At 48.2% G+C, this 15920-nt stretch overlaps 1 protein-coding gene across 1 annotated transcript in view; it reads right to left on the reverse strand.

The window, feature by feature from the left end:
* The window catches only part of LOC144768901 (hemicentin-2-like), a 538034-nt gene that overhangs the window by 409867 nt on the left and 112247 nt on the right, over window positions 1–15920 (reverse strand). The window contains exon 9 of the mRNA XM_078652914.1: window positions 36–68. Coding sequence (XP_078509040.1) covers window positions 36–68 — 33 coding nt within the window. The remainder of the gene's footprint in view (window positions 1–35; window positions 69–15920) is intronic.

The raw sequence follows: 15920 nt of genomic DNA on the forward strand, positions 1-15920 counted from the left end.
GCTTCAGGGGGTGGACTTTTGTGTGAGGGACTTACCATGTACGCTGAGTCTTCAGTCATGTCTTGATACTGTGGGAGAAAGAAAGAAATGCTCAAAACAGTGGTCAATTTAAGAATACTGGATCAAGTGTGCAGATGAGAAGGCATTTCATGTAGACCGAACACACCATCCTAGGGCATGTATGTAACAAAATGTTGTACAGGAATAAACTCTCTTAGGTGGGTCAGTACGTGTGCCTCAGCTCAGATAACTAGGGGGCACATTACGATAGCGGGCGGACTTGGTCCGACCGCCACCTTAGCGGTAATTGGGTCCGACCACCATGCGTGTGGCGGTCCTGTATACACAATTATAATGGACCGGCATCGCTGATGTCGGATTCTGCACCTTTAACATTGCGGTGGTGGCTGTTGACAGCAGCATCGCTGCAATGTTGAAAGGAGCATGTTGTGCATTTCACTGCCCTACGTGGCAGGCACTACACTGTGCCTGCCACTTGGTGCAGTGAAATGTAGGGGGGTACCATGGGTACCCCCCAGTGCACCCACACCTACCCACCACACAAGAGGGGCCCATAACGTGCCCCTGAAGACATTCTCCGCCAGCCTTTCAATGTCGGTTCAATCTCTACGGAAAGGCTGGTTTCTGCTGGCATCATAATTGTGCCCGGGGAGCCTTCTAGGCTACGCCGCCATTGTGAGCATGCTGACCACTACGCCAGGCAATCGTGATGATTGCTACAGGCGGAAAAGTGGTCTACGGACTTTCTGTCTGCTGCGATACCCACCACGATCATAATGTGTCTGGGGTAAATTTTATTACGATGGCGGAGCGATCGCCACTGCTGGGCCGGCGGGTGCTATTTTTCCGGCATCGTAATGAGCCCAAAAGTCCAAAAATCATAGTCCTGTTAGTGGTAGGTCGGAGGGGTTTAATTTCACAGGTAAGACAAGATGATTGGGGTACAAATACTGCAATCATGGCTACTCCTAGCTAGCCCTCTACCACTAAGGCAGAATTCTTGAGACCTCTGACTCACAGACCACCCTGTCAGTGACAGATCAAGGACTAGAAAGAGATCTACAAGAGAAAAACCTTGGGTAGTGAGAGATCTTTTGTGCGTTCAGACTAATATGCACATTAATATCAGTGGCTCTGCACCTCAATTCACATGTGCGTACTGCCATAGAGCTAGTGCAAGTGAAACACAACTATTATGGTGTGTTTTGAGTGTGTTTTTCTAGTTTATGCTAACTAGGCCTCAGTTAGGCTTCAACGCCATCTTGTTGAAAATAGATGCTGTATCATGATGTCCATTTTGTGTTTATATGTTATGCCCGAGTCTACATTCAGCAAGGAAGAGCTTGCTACATGTTCCAAGGGCTTTCCTGCCTAAACACTATTGCATGGATTCACAATGGGTCTCTGCTGTTTATGGAACTAGTTTATTCTCACACCTTTGTATGATATTAGGTCACGAGGGGTGAATCACTATTCATGTATTGGGTTGGGGCTGAGGTGATAGGATTATGTGACATTTCAAACTGTTAAAATATAATATGTTGGAACAAAGAACAAGAAAACTCTATATAAACCCTTGAATTTGGGGGTGAGCCCGCAGACTCTTCCCAAGTATAGTACTTTGTATTTTATAGCCTTTGTGGTAAAAAACTTCCATTCAATTCAATAAGATCACTGCGGCATCTGCATTTTACTATTTATGTTTTGTACTTTTATAGTTTTGTACTAACTCTTCATGTTTTGTCTCATTTCGAGTCGTAAACTCCCTTTTGAGTCAGTCCTTTCTTCTTGGCTGCATTTTAAAAAACAGTTCTGAATCTTGTCTCTAGGGACACATTGCCTCATAGATTGTGCGGTTGATACTGTCCCCGATTCACTCAGTGTTTGTGGTCCCCACTGTCATGCAGGCTACATAGGGCCTTGCCCACTCACAGTACACAAATGATCACTTTGTGTCCCCATGGTCGTTGCAGTGTTCCTGCATGGACATTGGACCCGTCTCATCCTACTGCCCAGAACAGCAGCCAGGATTCCAGGATCCCCACCCCACCTCACCCATAACATTTACTACTGCTCTACTGGACGGTGTCCGCCGCGTCACCTCCACTCAGGGTAGAGTTCGGTCGGGGCACTGCCCAGTAAGGGCACCTGCATTACTGTCCTCCCACGCTCTTCCACAACACCTCTCATTACAGCATCCTAACTGAAGCCAGTTCAGCATCCAGCGAACTAGTAGGTTTTCAAGGGGCATCTCTAAGGTGCCCTTTGGGTGCATATCACAATAAACATGATACTGGCATCAGTATAGATTTATTGAGATGAGGTGTTTGGTACCAAATACCATTATTTTCAGTGCAGCCATTATGTAGCTGGGTGACTCGTGATGACCAGCGGCCAGTACATACCTTTAGCATGGCTGCCTGATCACTTGCAATGCCCTAGCAATGGAACTAGCCATCACAGGGGCAGAGGTGTCCTCACATTTAATATAATGCAGCCTTCCATAGGGCTCCTAAGGCCTTCTGTCAGGGGGTCTTACATACAGTACATGCAATGTGGGCATTGCACACAAGGAGTGTGCAATGTTGTGTTTTTAGAATGGTTTGTGCCTCTTCACACAGCAGTGAAGTCTGCATGTAGTTTTTGTGTGGGTCCCTTAGGGTGGCAAAATAAATGATGCAGCCCTTAGAGACCATCTTTAGTACCTATTGTTTTTCAATAAATGTAAACTTGAAGTTAGTTTTGAACTTTTAAAACATCATATTCAGTGTGGCTTGCTTTTTTTTGAAAAAAAGCAAGATGGCGGCAGCGTAGAGCACTGGGCAGACCTTCTACCCCTAATCCCCCTGAAAAACAGCATATTGCTAGTTGGCCTACCTGCAGGACTTTGATGAGGACGAGTGGCGTTCTGTGGGGCGCATCGGAGCCCTTTTCGTTTGCTGGCGTTTCACTAGCCGGTCTTTCCTGTTCCCAGGGGGAGACGTGCATCAGTCCATTGGTGCAAGAGGCATCAGGGACGTGATGTTGTGTGTTGGAGGTGGGTGCAAGGCAGCGTAACGTTGCTGTGAATAGTGTCCTGGCCCCAGGGTTTCTCAGGTCATTGCCCTGCTCTCTACGTGCCTGAGCGGGCCTGGCTGTGGCCACCAGTGGGGAGCTTGTCTGGAGAGTGCGAGCAGCTATCTTTAGTGGGACTGCAGCTGCTGTCAACAGGAGAATGCCTCCAAAGCAGCGAGGCAGGCAAAGGAGACTGCAGGACGGAACACATCTACAGGGGCTGAGACAGGGACTTTCACCAGCGAACAGGGGCGGCTCTAGGCTCATGGCGGCCCTGGGCAGGGAGCGTAGGTAGGGGGCCCCTGAAGAGGGGATCCGGGCGGGGCAGAGCGCAGAGGCCAGTGAAGAGGGGGGAGTCAGGGTGTTTGGAAGTGGAACAAATCCCTGCCAGGGGCCACCACGCAAATATGTATCCATCCTCAGAGGATTAATATATTAAAGATATATATTGGCATGGTGGCCCCTGGGGTTTGGTGGCCCTGTGCAGGTGCACAGCTTGCACATGCCTAAGGCCGCCCCTGCAGCGAACCTGGAGATACTCGCAGGTAAGCCCAATGAGGCTCGTATTGCTAAAAAAACAGCAGGACAGTACAGAGGCAAGGAAGCCGAGGAACCTCCTGGAATGGGGACTGGCTGGGGCTGGGAAAACAAATGCACCAAAGGCTTTAGAAGAAGCAGAGGCAGTTTCTGACGGGGGCAATATAAATGTCACTCCAACTCCACCCCAACCGGCCACTACTGACTTTTTCAAAGCTAGGGATGGTCTGGGGAATCGGAATCATGCAATTCCTCCAGATGAACCAGGTTTCAAGATTGCTGAGTTTAACCCCAGTAGAGGCATAGGGGGCAATTCTCTGAAAAGCAAGGAGGAAAATGAAACACCACATAGCCAAGTGGCGGAGGATGCTATATCTATATATAATGCATCAACTATGAGCCAATAGCAATAATGGGCGAACAGGCGATTTCAGCAAGCGCAAAATGTGATATGAGGGAGAGGGCTCATGAAGATATCAGGAAGGTACATGGTACAGTACTGGACATCCAACCCTATGCTGAAGGCCCAAATGGGGGGGTGGCATCCCTCGATATTGACTTGGATGGGTTATTACCAGCCGACATATCTGATTGGACAGATACATTTTACTATCTTACAGAGGACTCATATTCAGGAGCCTTCCACTCTGATTTAGGGCACAGTGAATCAGACTACAGTGTCACTACTTCAGGCTCTAGCACACTGGAAGCTCCGCAAACCGCCCTTAAGCACCGAACATTTTGGAGGACCCCCAAAGGTTCTAAGGGCCACGAGGAGTCACGAAAGACAAAGGGGAGTAGTACCTCAGGTACCGGTTTGAAGTGGGACTATTCCCACACAAGGATTATCAGTCCTTCGGAGTTAACACCTGCCCGGGCAGGCAATTATATTACTGAACATCAAGGCGAGTCAGCGCTAAATATAAATACGGCTGTGAGCCTGATCCTGGAGTCTATTAAGGAACATCAGGCAGAGAACGGGGCTGATGGAAAGAAGGCAGGACAGACCACAAATAAATTGGAAGGGGCAGTGCGTAAGGTTGGGAGAACCTGTGCTGAAATCAGTGAAAGATTGGATACAATGGAAGTAAGAACAGCAGTCGTAGAAAAGGATTTGGTTGTTGTGAGAGCGCAAACAAAAACACATGAAGCTCAACTGATGGATGTGATGTGGAAATTGGAAAAATGTAAAAATCGCCAAGGAAGGAATAATCTCCGATTTCCTGGGATTAAAGAAGGCCTGGAAGGGGATGTCATTCGCTGTTTCATGCTAGACCTTCTTAAAGTATCCTTTTCAGAGCTCACAGGGTGGGATTGGCAACGGGAAATTCAGAGGGTTCACAGGTTTCCTTTTGCCCGTCATAAAATGCCTAGCTGAGATTTAGATCAGCTGAAGGCTATTTTGGTCTTTTTTGGTAATTTTTCGCTTAGGCAGGCCATTTTCGAGAAAGCTCGACCGGAGGCTAGAAGGCAGTATAAGGGAGCCTCTTTTTTTGTTTGCCCAGATTTCTGCCATATAACTGTGTAGTGCAGATGACGATTATAGTAGTTAATTAAACCGTATCAAGATGCTGGCTTTGTAGCATTTCTTTTGGCTAAAAACTATTGTGAAAGGGGCTGTCAAATTCTTTATCTCTGAAATACAGGCCGGAGAGTACCTGGAACAAGCTAAGTGGGAGAAGAGAAAAGTACGAGTTTGCTAAGTAGTGTTGGTTGAAGGCACAACTGGAAGAACCAAATCTGTTATGCAGATGTAACACTATATAGTTGATTTATGTCAGGGGTTTGTTTTTGGTCTTTGTTATTGATACCTTTTCGACTGTCTTAGATCTAATAAGGGGTGATATGTTTTTCTGGGGGTCCCTTCCATTTACTGCCCATAGGTTTTAGTATGGCCAATCCGGATGGAACTGAGATTTAACCCCTTCGCCGCGGCGCTAATTTGGCTGCGGTACGAGCGGGCCTAGAGGTGACACTGCGGTGCTCATGACTGAACCACGCCATCATGAGTCACGGGTGGCATGGGCTCATGACGGCGTGGGTCCAATGTGACTCCGCCCGCTTATTAATTTGCCCACTCAGGTGGGTATTAATGCCACGCGGCAGCAGCATGACGGAACCACGCCGTCATGAGCACACGCCGCCAGTGGCTCATGACGGCGTGGTTCTGTCATAAGCATGCAACTGGTTAATTGGGTGCGCGGGGGGGTTGGAGTGGAGGTGTTGTAGTGCTATGTACTTTCTTTATCACACAGACATGGTGGGTCTGGCTGCTTTCAAGGCTAGTGGGAGGAAAGTGGGAGGGGGATAGAGGGGTTGGTTGGGTGGGTTGGGTTGTGGGGTTTTGTGGTAATACATTTAAAAGCAAAATGCAGCTAAAGAATTTTTGGTTTCTACTAGCGGATTTGCGGGAGTCATTAAAAACTAAAAATGAATGTTTGTATAAGATTTGGACAGAGAGTTTCTATAGACACTATAGGATTTATGTTGATATGAAGAGAGGAAATGCGTCTGGGAAAGATGACTCATAGATATTTGTGATCCAATAAACAGAGGGGCCCCCTGAAACTTATAAGGGCGGAGTCAGGGAAAATTACACTACTGTGAACAAACAAAGTCCCCCCAACTGAATTTAGAAGATGGCTCTAAGAGAGTCCATTATTTTTAAAGTGCAACCAGGAGCTCACCACGGGGTGACAAAGAGGTCACAAAAGGAGAAGAAGAACACACATATCAATATACAAAAATCTTTATTTCATTTTTTTCCTTCTTTCTCCTCCTTTAGTCTTATTTGGTTTATATATTTTTTGTGTTCAACACATCAAAAGGAATCATATAGGATAAAAATTACCATGACAAAACATCAATAAATATACATCAAAAAATATCCCCACACCAGATTTTCAGACACATACTCCAAGCTCATTCAATCACACACATACATCCACAAATATACACGTTTCTCGAAACAATCCTCAGGATAAAATGAGGGGTGGGAAGAAAACACTGTGGGATCTCCGTGGTATAGGGCCAAGAGATTCCAGATAAATGAACACAGGATCCCACGTTCAAGTAACGCCGACGCGCGTTTCAGTGCAATGCCCAGATCTATGGGCGCACCTTCATCAGGGCTCTCACGTCAGGTGGGGGAAGGACAACACAGAATATGATATGTGTACGAGTGACCAATCTAGGCCGACGACGAAGGATCTAATAGGAATCATTTCATCAAGGCCTGAGAACACTCGGGATCTCATATGTAGCAATATCAACAGAACTGCTGATAGTGACAGCGCACTCTCAAAATCCTAGATGGATTTCACAAAAAGGGCAGTTTCAGGTACCCGTCAGTTTAAACGATGTGTATCTGATGCGAGCAAGTGCGCTTCCCACGATAACGGGTCGATCTTACATCAATCTAGTGGGCGCACATCGAGAATTGAGGGGCATTAAAAGTATCATAAATTGCGGTCCGCATGCACGAGGGAAGTTCTCTGTGTCTTCTTTTCTCCGGTAAAGTTCTTTACACTCTTCAGTATGGAGACGTGCGTCTAGCTTCCCTCTCCTCAGCCGATCACAACAGACTGTCGGTGGATACCAGCGGCTAAGCACCAAAAATCTCTTAGAGCCATCTTCTAAATTCAGTTGGGTGGACTTTGATCATAGATATTTGTGGTCTTAACGACGGAGCTAAAAGAAGAATGATCCAAGAGGATCTTAAAGATTTACAAGCAGATCTGTTCTGTCTTCAGGAGACTCACATAACCTGCAAGATAATAATTTACTTGATACTTTAGGCTTTAAGTTAGTTGCCTACACTACTCATGATGTAAGGACTAAGGGGGAGGCCATCTTAATAAAAGGCAGAGCTTTTAAGTGTGAAAGAAAGGCAGTGGACAAATATGGTAGATGGATAATTTTAGAACTTAGAGGAGGGACAGGTACATTTACTTTAGGATCAGTCTACGCCCCGGTTTTAGATGACCCTGGGTTATGGAACTTTTTAGCAACTGAGCTACCCTCCTGGTCTGCACTATATCTAATATGTGGGGATTTCAACATTACTGGATCCAGAGGAGTTTCGGAGAGGGATGAGGTATCAAGTAAGGGGTGTAAACCTCAATCATCCAGGGCAACGAAAAATCTTCTAAGTGATGTTAGTTTATTGGAAGTGTGGCCCAGCCTGATGGGTAAGGTGCAAATATATACTAATTATTCTGCTCCTCATCGCAAATTTGCAAGGCTTGATTATTTTTTATTTATCACCATTCCTCCTGAAGGAAGCTCGGGTGGAGTTATTTCCTAGAGTAATGTCAGATCACAACCCCCAGTTTTAGAATTTTATTTGAATGGATTAAGAAGGGAATATAAAATATGGACCTTTGAAAGAGCACTTCTCTCCGACCAGGAGTATGTTAATCATATGAAGGAGTGGATTAGGGAATATTTTAGCAATAATAATGATAGTGCCTCCCCAGGAATGATCTGGGATGCTTTTAAGGCGTCGGTGAGAGGTGAGAACCTGCAGTTTAGCTTGATTAAACAAAAATAAGCATTTGCAATGCAATAGGTCTCGCATTAGGAAAGTGTGAGCTATTGGTATTGTAAATGACAATTGTTTTTAATATGTGTTGGCTTTGAAAATATATAAATTAATAGCATTGTTATTTACAAAGCCAATAGCTTATACTTTCCTAATGCGAGTCCTATTGGCTATGGCAATACTTGTTGGTAGCAAGCAAGGACAGTGCTGTTGTGGTACTGAGTGATGCTGTTGGGGTGCTGAGTGATGATGTGGTTTGGCTGAGTGCTGTGGTGGTGTATTAGAGTGATATGGTGGTGTCCCAGATTGATTTGGTGGTGTCCCAGAGTGACGTGGTGGTGTCCCAGAGTGATGTGGTGGTGCCCCTAAGTGATGTGGTGGTGACCCTGAGTGATGTGGTGGTGCCCCTGGGTGATGTGGTGGTGTCCCTGAGTGATGTGGTGGTGTCCCAGAGTGATGTGGTGGTGTCCCAGAGTGATGTGGTGGTGTCCCTGAGTGATGTGGTGAGGATGTGGATGGGCTGAGTGATGTGGTGGTGTATTAGAGTGATGTGGTGGTGAACCAGAGTGTTGTGGTGGTGTCCCAGAGTGATGAGGTGGAGTCCCAGAGTGATGTGGTGGTGTCCCAGAGTGATGTGGTGGTGTCCCTGAGTGATGTGGTGGTGACCCTGAGTGATGTGGTGGTGTTGTGTGGCATGCAGCAGTGTGAGGCATGCAGCAGTGTGAGGCGTGCAGCAGTGTGTGGCGTGCAGCAGTGTGTGGCGTGCAGCAGTGTGTGGCGTGCAGCAGTGTGAGGTGTGCAGCAGTGTGAGGCGTGCAGCAATGTGAGGCGTGCAGCAGTGTGTGGCGTGCAGCAGTATGAGTAATGCAACAGTATGAGTAATGCAGCAGTGTGCAGCCTGCAGCAGTGTGAGGCGTGCAGCAGTGTGAGGCGTGCTGCAGTGTGAGGCATGCAGCAGTGTGAGGTGTGCAGAAGTGTGAGGAGTGCAGCAGTGTGCAGCATACAGCAGTGTGCGGCGTGCAGCAGTGTGCGGAGTGCAGCAGTGTGAGGCGTGCAGCAGAGTGAGGCGTGCAGCAGTGTGAGTAATGCAGCAGTGTGCAGCAGTGTGAGGCAGGCGGCAGTGTGAGGCATGCAGCAGTGTGAGGCGTGCGGCAGTGTGAGGCGCTCGGCAGTGTGAGGCATGCAGCAGTGTGAGTAATGCAGCAGTGTGCTGTGAGCAGCAGCGTGCAGCAGTGTGAGGCGTGCATTAGTGTGAGGCATGCAGCAGTGTGAGGCATGCAGCAGTGTGAGGCATGCAGCAGTGTGAGGCATGCAGCAGTGTGAGGCGTGTATCAGTTTGAGGCGTGCAGCAGTGTGTGGCGTTCAGCAGTGTGTGGCGTGCAGCAGTGTCTGGCATGCAGCTGTATGAGAAATGCAGCAGCGTGCAGCTGTGTGAGGCGTGCAGCAGTGTGAGGCGTGCAGCACTGTGAGTCGTGCGGTAGTGTGCAGCATGCAGCGGTGTGCAGCAGTGTGAGGCGTGCAGCAGTGTGAGGCGTGCAGCAGTGTGTGACATGCAGCAGTGTGCAGCATGCAGCAGTGTGAGTAATGCAGGAGTGTTCAGCAGTGTGAGGCGTGCAGCAGTGTGAGGCGTGCAGCAGTGTGAGGTGTGCAGCAGTGTGAGACGTGCGGTAGTGTGAGGTTTGCATCAGTGTGTAGAATGCACCAGTGTGTGATGTGAGGGTGAGGGGGTGTGAGGGTGAGAGGGTGTTAGGGTGAGAGGATGTGAGGGTGAGAGGGTGTGTGAGGGTTAGAGGGTGTGTGAGGGTGAGAGGGTGTGTAAGGGTGTATGAGGGTGTGTGAGGGTGTGGGGGTGTGAGGGTGTGTGTGGGTGAGAGTGTGGGTGAGAGGGTGTGTGAGAGTTAGAGGGTGTGTGAGGGTGAGAAGGTGAGTGAGGGTGTGTGAGGGTGAGGGTGAGGGGGTGTGAGGGTGAGGGGGTGTGAGTGAGGGGGTGTGAGAGTGAGAGGGTGTGAGGGGGTGGGTGAGGGGGTGAGGGTGAGGGGGTGTGGGTTCTGAGGGTGTGTGGGGGGTGAGGGTGTGTGGGGGTGAGGGTGAGGGCTTGAGGGGCTATGAGGGTGAGGGTGTGTGAGGGTGAGAGGGTGAGGGGGTGTGAGGGTGAGGGTGAAGGGGTGTGAGGGTGAGGGGGGGTGAGTGAGGGGGGGTGAGAGTGAGGGGGTGTGAGAGTGAGGGGGTGTGAGGGTGTGGGTGAGGGTGTGAGGGTGAGGGGGTGTGGGTTGTGAGGGTGTGTGAGGGTGTTTGGGGGTGTGAGGGTGTGTGGGGATGTGAGGGTGAGGGCTTAAGGGGCTATTAGGGTGAGGGTGTGTGAGGGTGAGGGGGTGTGAGGATGGGTGCGGGTGGGTAAGAGTGTGTGTAAGGGTGAGGGTGAGAGGGTGTGTGAGGGTGAAAGGGTATGTGAGGGTGGGAGGATGGGTGAGGGTGAGAGGCTGGGTAAGGGTGAGTGGGTGTGCGAGGGTGGGGGAGTATGTGGGGTGCGGGTGTGTGTGAGGGTGAGGGGGTGTGAGGGGGTGAGAGGGGTGATGGGGTGAGGGTGAGGGTGTGGGGGTGTGAGGGTGGAGGGTGAGTGAGTGTCTAGAGGCAAAGCATAGCCGATGTAGCATTGCAGCTAACAAGTCCAGTGTTTTCAAGCTGAGTTCCCCTAAAGAGATGGCAACACAGCAACAGCATTTGAGGAGCAAGGCTACTGTAAACATGGTCGGCATTGCTGTGGCGGGGGCAGGGGAGCGGGAGGATTTCCTTTGAAGTCTGATGGCGGGGGTGGGGGAGCAGCTTGGGAGTGCATTCCATTGAAGTCTGATGCGAGGCTGATGGTTTTGACGTGCACGCGCGTGTCTCACACGACTGCATCTCATGAACTGGACGTAATCTGCAGTTGGTAGAGATTTTGTTTTGCCTACTATATACTCGCCTATTTATCCCTGCAGGATTTATTAGTCGAGACCTAAAAACGAGGGATTAAGGCTCAGATCTTTATACTGGGATGAATGTATGACATTGTTCTGCATTCTGTTCATCAATTGTTCTTTTTGCAACTTTATTTGGGACGCGTGCACTCAATGGGTGTCTGTGCACGGAGTATCTTGGGGGGACAATAGCTGATGGGATTAGTGGAGATTAACCCGGTAGTAATCGGACTCAGATGTGAATGCATTTTTCCATGGAGGCAGCGTCTTTCCACTATTAAAGTCACTTTCCCTGCTGCTGATGGTCCAGTGTGCTGCTGGAAGATGCTGGTGTGTTAATAGTCTTGTATTCCACTGCCAGTGGAATGTGTTCTGGAAGATCTGGAAGTTTCTTTTCTCTTTTCTTGAGCTGGTGCCGAAGGCGTGCGGTGGTGAGTTTGCCAATCTTGTGATTGGAGGATAGAGAGCTCAGAAAGGACAGATAGTGGGGTTGGGGAACAGGGGCAAATATTTGGCAATAGTGAGTGAGAGCATGGGGTCCACCGTCCACGGACTTCGAGAGAAGAACACAAGGAGGATGGAAGTGATTGTATAGTGCCTCGTGTTTGAGAGATGAAGCGATGCCGGTCAGCAGAGTACAGTGCAGCACGTTGAACAAAGTAGGAAAATGGTGGCGGGCTCTTTAAATTAAATGCAGTCATAGTGTCCCGACCAGCCACAATAGTACAGGATCGACGGGCCCAAAAGAAGATGTGCCAGAGCCTAGACTGAGGTTTTAATGATAAATAATAAAGTATACACAGGGGTCATTCTATTTATAGTAATTGCCACAACGCCAGGAAACGTTCGAGGATGAACATTTTAAGTTGAAGTCTAGGCTGATGGCGCAAGCCATGCTGAAGGAGGAGCGGGAGCTAAAGAATGGAACAGGGCATGGAAAAGGAGGGGAGGTTTAATAGGAAATAAGAGTGAAAGGCCCACATGAAAAAAACTAGCAAACAACTCCTGCTCAATTCACCGATTCCACGTGTTCTCTGTTAACCAGCGCTGCACAGCACAGTCAATCCAGAAAAAGGCTGAGGGGGAGCATGTCGAATCCAGCACCGATCTAATGAGGACAGAGCTGCTAGGTGAGATCTACCAGAACCGGGCTAAAAAAGGGGCAGGCGCAATGCATGTGAAACATGGGAGGTGGAGATGGCACTGGGGAGAGTAAGTGAGGGCAGCAATGATGGGAGGGGGTGCTAGCAAGGAGGCAACAGATGGCCAGAGCGGCACAACCAAAAAGAAAAACAAGCATTTACAATGCAATGGTTTCGCCTTTGTTAAAGTTAGAGCTATTGGCATTGCTCTTGACATTTTTATTTATGTTTTTTTTAACATAAATAAATGGCATTGTCATTTACAATGCCACTAGCTTTATCCCTCGCAAATGACACACACAGAGCCCCCCCACACACACACCCACAAACAGCCCCCCACACACACAGCCACACAAAGCCCTCCACACACACAGCCACACAAAGCTCCCCACACACAGCCACACAAAGCTCCCCACACACAGCCACACAAAGCTCCCCACACACACAGCCACACAAAGCTCCCCACACACACAGCCACACAAAGCTCCCCACACACACAGCCACACAAAGCTCCCTACACACACAGCCACACAAAGCTCCCCACACACAGCCACACAAAGCTCCCCACACACACAGCTACACAGAGCCCTCCACACACACCCACATGGCACAAGCAGGCAACAGGGGCACATGGAGGCACAAGCAGGCAACAGGGGCACACGGAGGCACAAGCAGGCAACAGGGGCACACGGAGGCACAAGCAGGCAACAGGGGCACACGGAGCCACAAGCAGGCAACAGGGGCACACGGAGCCACAAGCAGGCAACAGGGGCACAAGCAGGCAACCGGGGCACACGGAGGCACAAGCAGGCAACAGGGGCACACGGAGGGACAAGCAGGCAACAGGGGCACACGGAGGCACAAGCAGGCAACAGGGGCACGAAAACTGAGGCACAAGCAGGCAACAGGGGCACGAAAACTGAGGCACAAGCAGGCGACAGGGGCACGAAAACTGAGGCACAAGCAGGCAACAGGGGCACACGGAGGCACAAGCAGTGACCTGAGAGGAGCCTCAAAGTCCTGAATAGGCTCCCTGTTGTACCCAGGACAAAGAAGTGGACTCAAAGGGCCATAATGCTAACCCACTTCTCAAGCTACACGTCTACAACAAGCCTTTAATGCAAGTGCCCAGCGGCAGCTGGACCTGGATTGGACCCTACTGCTGGCCTCTGCTTGACACCCTGTGAGTCTCCAAGTGCTGTGCTTAAGTTCCTGGGGCTCTTTAACGTGTACACCTTCGTGGACTGGGACTTAAAAGTATTAAAGTTAGAAAGTAAAACCTCTGACCAGGACGAAGCTGGTTAGTGTATCCAACCTACGCTCTATCACGGCCAATGTGTAATGGTGCCTAGGTCCCGGTCTACTATGACCATTGAATATCATTGACACTTTGTCTTTCTTGGCGCTATTCCCATTTAAAACGTTTTAAAATGAATCTCTCAATCTCACCTTATTGGATTTTTTGTCATTGTGTTGAATACATTTTTCGAATTCATGGCATGGAAACACTGGTCACAATGGATCAAAACAAACACGTTTCTAACCACAAACCTTTGCATACTCCTCTAACCACACACCTTTACATACTGTACTACCTTTGTATGCCAATGCTTCTGTGCCCCACAGAGGTAGTAAGTTCTATACAAATTTTGCAATGCAATACTCATGAACTTACAGCACTTACCACACAACACAGCCTTTGCCACATAATTTGGAGTTTTCACCAAGAACAATATTGTTGCTAACGCGCACTAAAAAACACAAGCCGAACACTTGGGGCTGTTTTGTGGCAGACCCGTTGCAAAGAATAAACAACTTTTGCCGAGACAAATAACTGTGTAAAATATCACAATATTACAAAATGTGCCACAATTTACAGCATAATTCTTTTTTCTTGCTGCATAATTTAGCCAACAATTACACATTTTGATCCCTTACTCCCTCATAATTGTGTCTTAGGGCTCAATATTAAGCTAGCAGTGGCCAAGCAAGTTCCATTACAGTCTGATTTAGGGAGTCAGTCTTCTGCCTGAAAACTGTCAATGGAGCAGAATTTGTTGCACCACTACCAGCCATGCAAAATGGAGATACCCCAAGGAAACCACAAATGCATGCTTGAGGTTTACAAATGCCCAATAGAAAGAGACCGCTAAAGAGACTGCACAGTTAGCATCTATGCTATTCTACCACCCTAAGGTTCAGTGTAGAAAGTGCATTGTCCAGCACACCCCTGGAGACTGGCCGGCTTCAATCAATGCAACCACTCTAATCTTACTCGGCGGGACAGACACCGGGGAACACCGTCAAACTAAAGACTGCACAAATCAAAGGCGGCAACACTAAAAAAAAAAAATTGAGGATTTTAATATATTTAAGTGCACAAAATACCTATAATTTGCATAAGTTCAAATCAAGTGTGATGCATACAATGCCTTTTACCACTTAATACCCAGTTTCGTTCCCATAGACTATTGCATTACCCATTGTTCCAAGCTGTACGCTAGAGTAGGCGGAATAAAAATATGAATGACACAGCAACAGAGCAATGGATGAAGAGGCCTGGTTGGAAGCCTCTGTAATCATACATACCTTTTTAATTAAATCAATTGGTCTTGGTGGTTGCTAGAGGTAATAAAGGGGATTGGGCATGTGAGAGTTCTACCTAACATCAGCCATGGTGCTGCATGATGAGTGGGTGTGTTAGCCTTTTAAAGACCTGCTTTTCACTTTACATCATCTGAAATGTTTAATATCAGATTCGAGTCCCAAACATATGGGATCCACAGTTCTACCACCAGTCGTATACCAAGAGTGCTGTGGGCATGGGTCCCAGCATGCCAAATGGGTCTCCATATTGTTGGATGGCTAATATATACGAAACTGGGTTCAGTGCACGCCTGAAGCCTCTTGGTCCAGGTGCCACAGCACCTGCTGCACCATTGGGAGCGGAGCCCCTGTATTCCACTCTTGGGTAGCTACAGGAAGACACAAACAAAAAGAATGCCAGACCTGGGAAGTTACAGGACACACACACTGCCACTCCACAATAAAAGAGTTACATGGGAGCAGAGATACAGACATGGACACTCTAGTCTAGCTGTTGACGAAGGACACGAGCCACTACCTTGCTAAAAGCTACAAAACTACCAAGGTGAATTGCCAGACTACATAAAATATAATAATAAAATAAAATAAACAACTGCATAGTACATTTTTCAAACTACAAATAACAATAAAGCGTTTCTCAAAGTCCCACCCAAGACATTTCCCAAAACACATTTTGATTCCTCGCTTTTATGCGGCCAAGCATCTCTTTAGATCCCCAAAACAGTTTCATTTAAGAACATTTGGAATTTGGCTGAGATATTGGACCGGTGCCCAATGCTCAAAGTCGTAGCTTCTGTATAACTGGTGGAGTAAACTAGGAGTGAGGGGCTGTAAATCTGTCGTGCCTTTTAAAGTGGGCATCCATTTTTAATCTACCGGCATATGATGGCGACCTAAATTATGTTTAAAAACTAACAGTATAGAGAAAAAACAGTTTAGGGCAAGCCAGAATTGAGAATCTGATCAACAGTGATTTCCATACTGGACAAGAAGATCAAGCCAGCCCAATTTATAGGTTATGTGTGGACAACCCTCCCTGAAGCCTCAGGGAATTGGTCA

The sequence above is a fragment of the Lissotriton helveticus genome, chromosome 7 (assembly GCF_964261635.1).
Source record: "Lissotriton helveticus chromosome 7, aLisHel1.1, whole genome shotgun sequence".
Classification (NCBI taxonomy): Eukaryota; Metazoa; Chordata; class Amphibia; order Caudata; family Salamandridae; genus Lissotriton; species Lissotriton helveticus.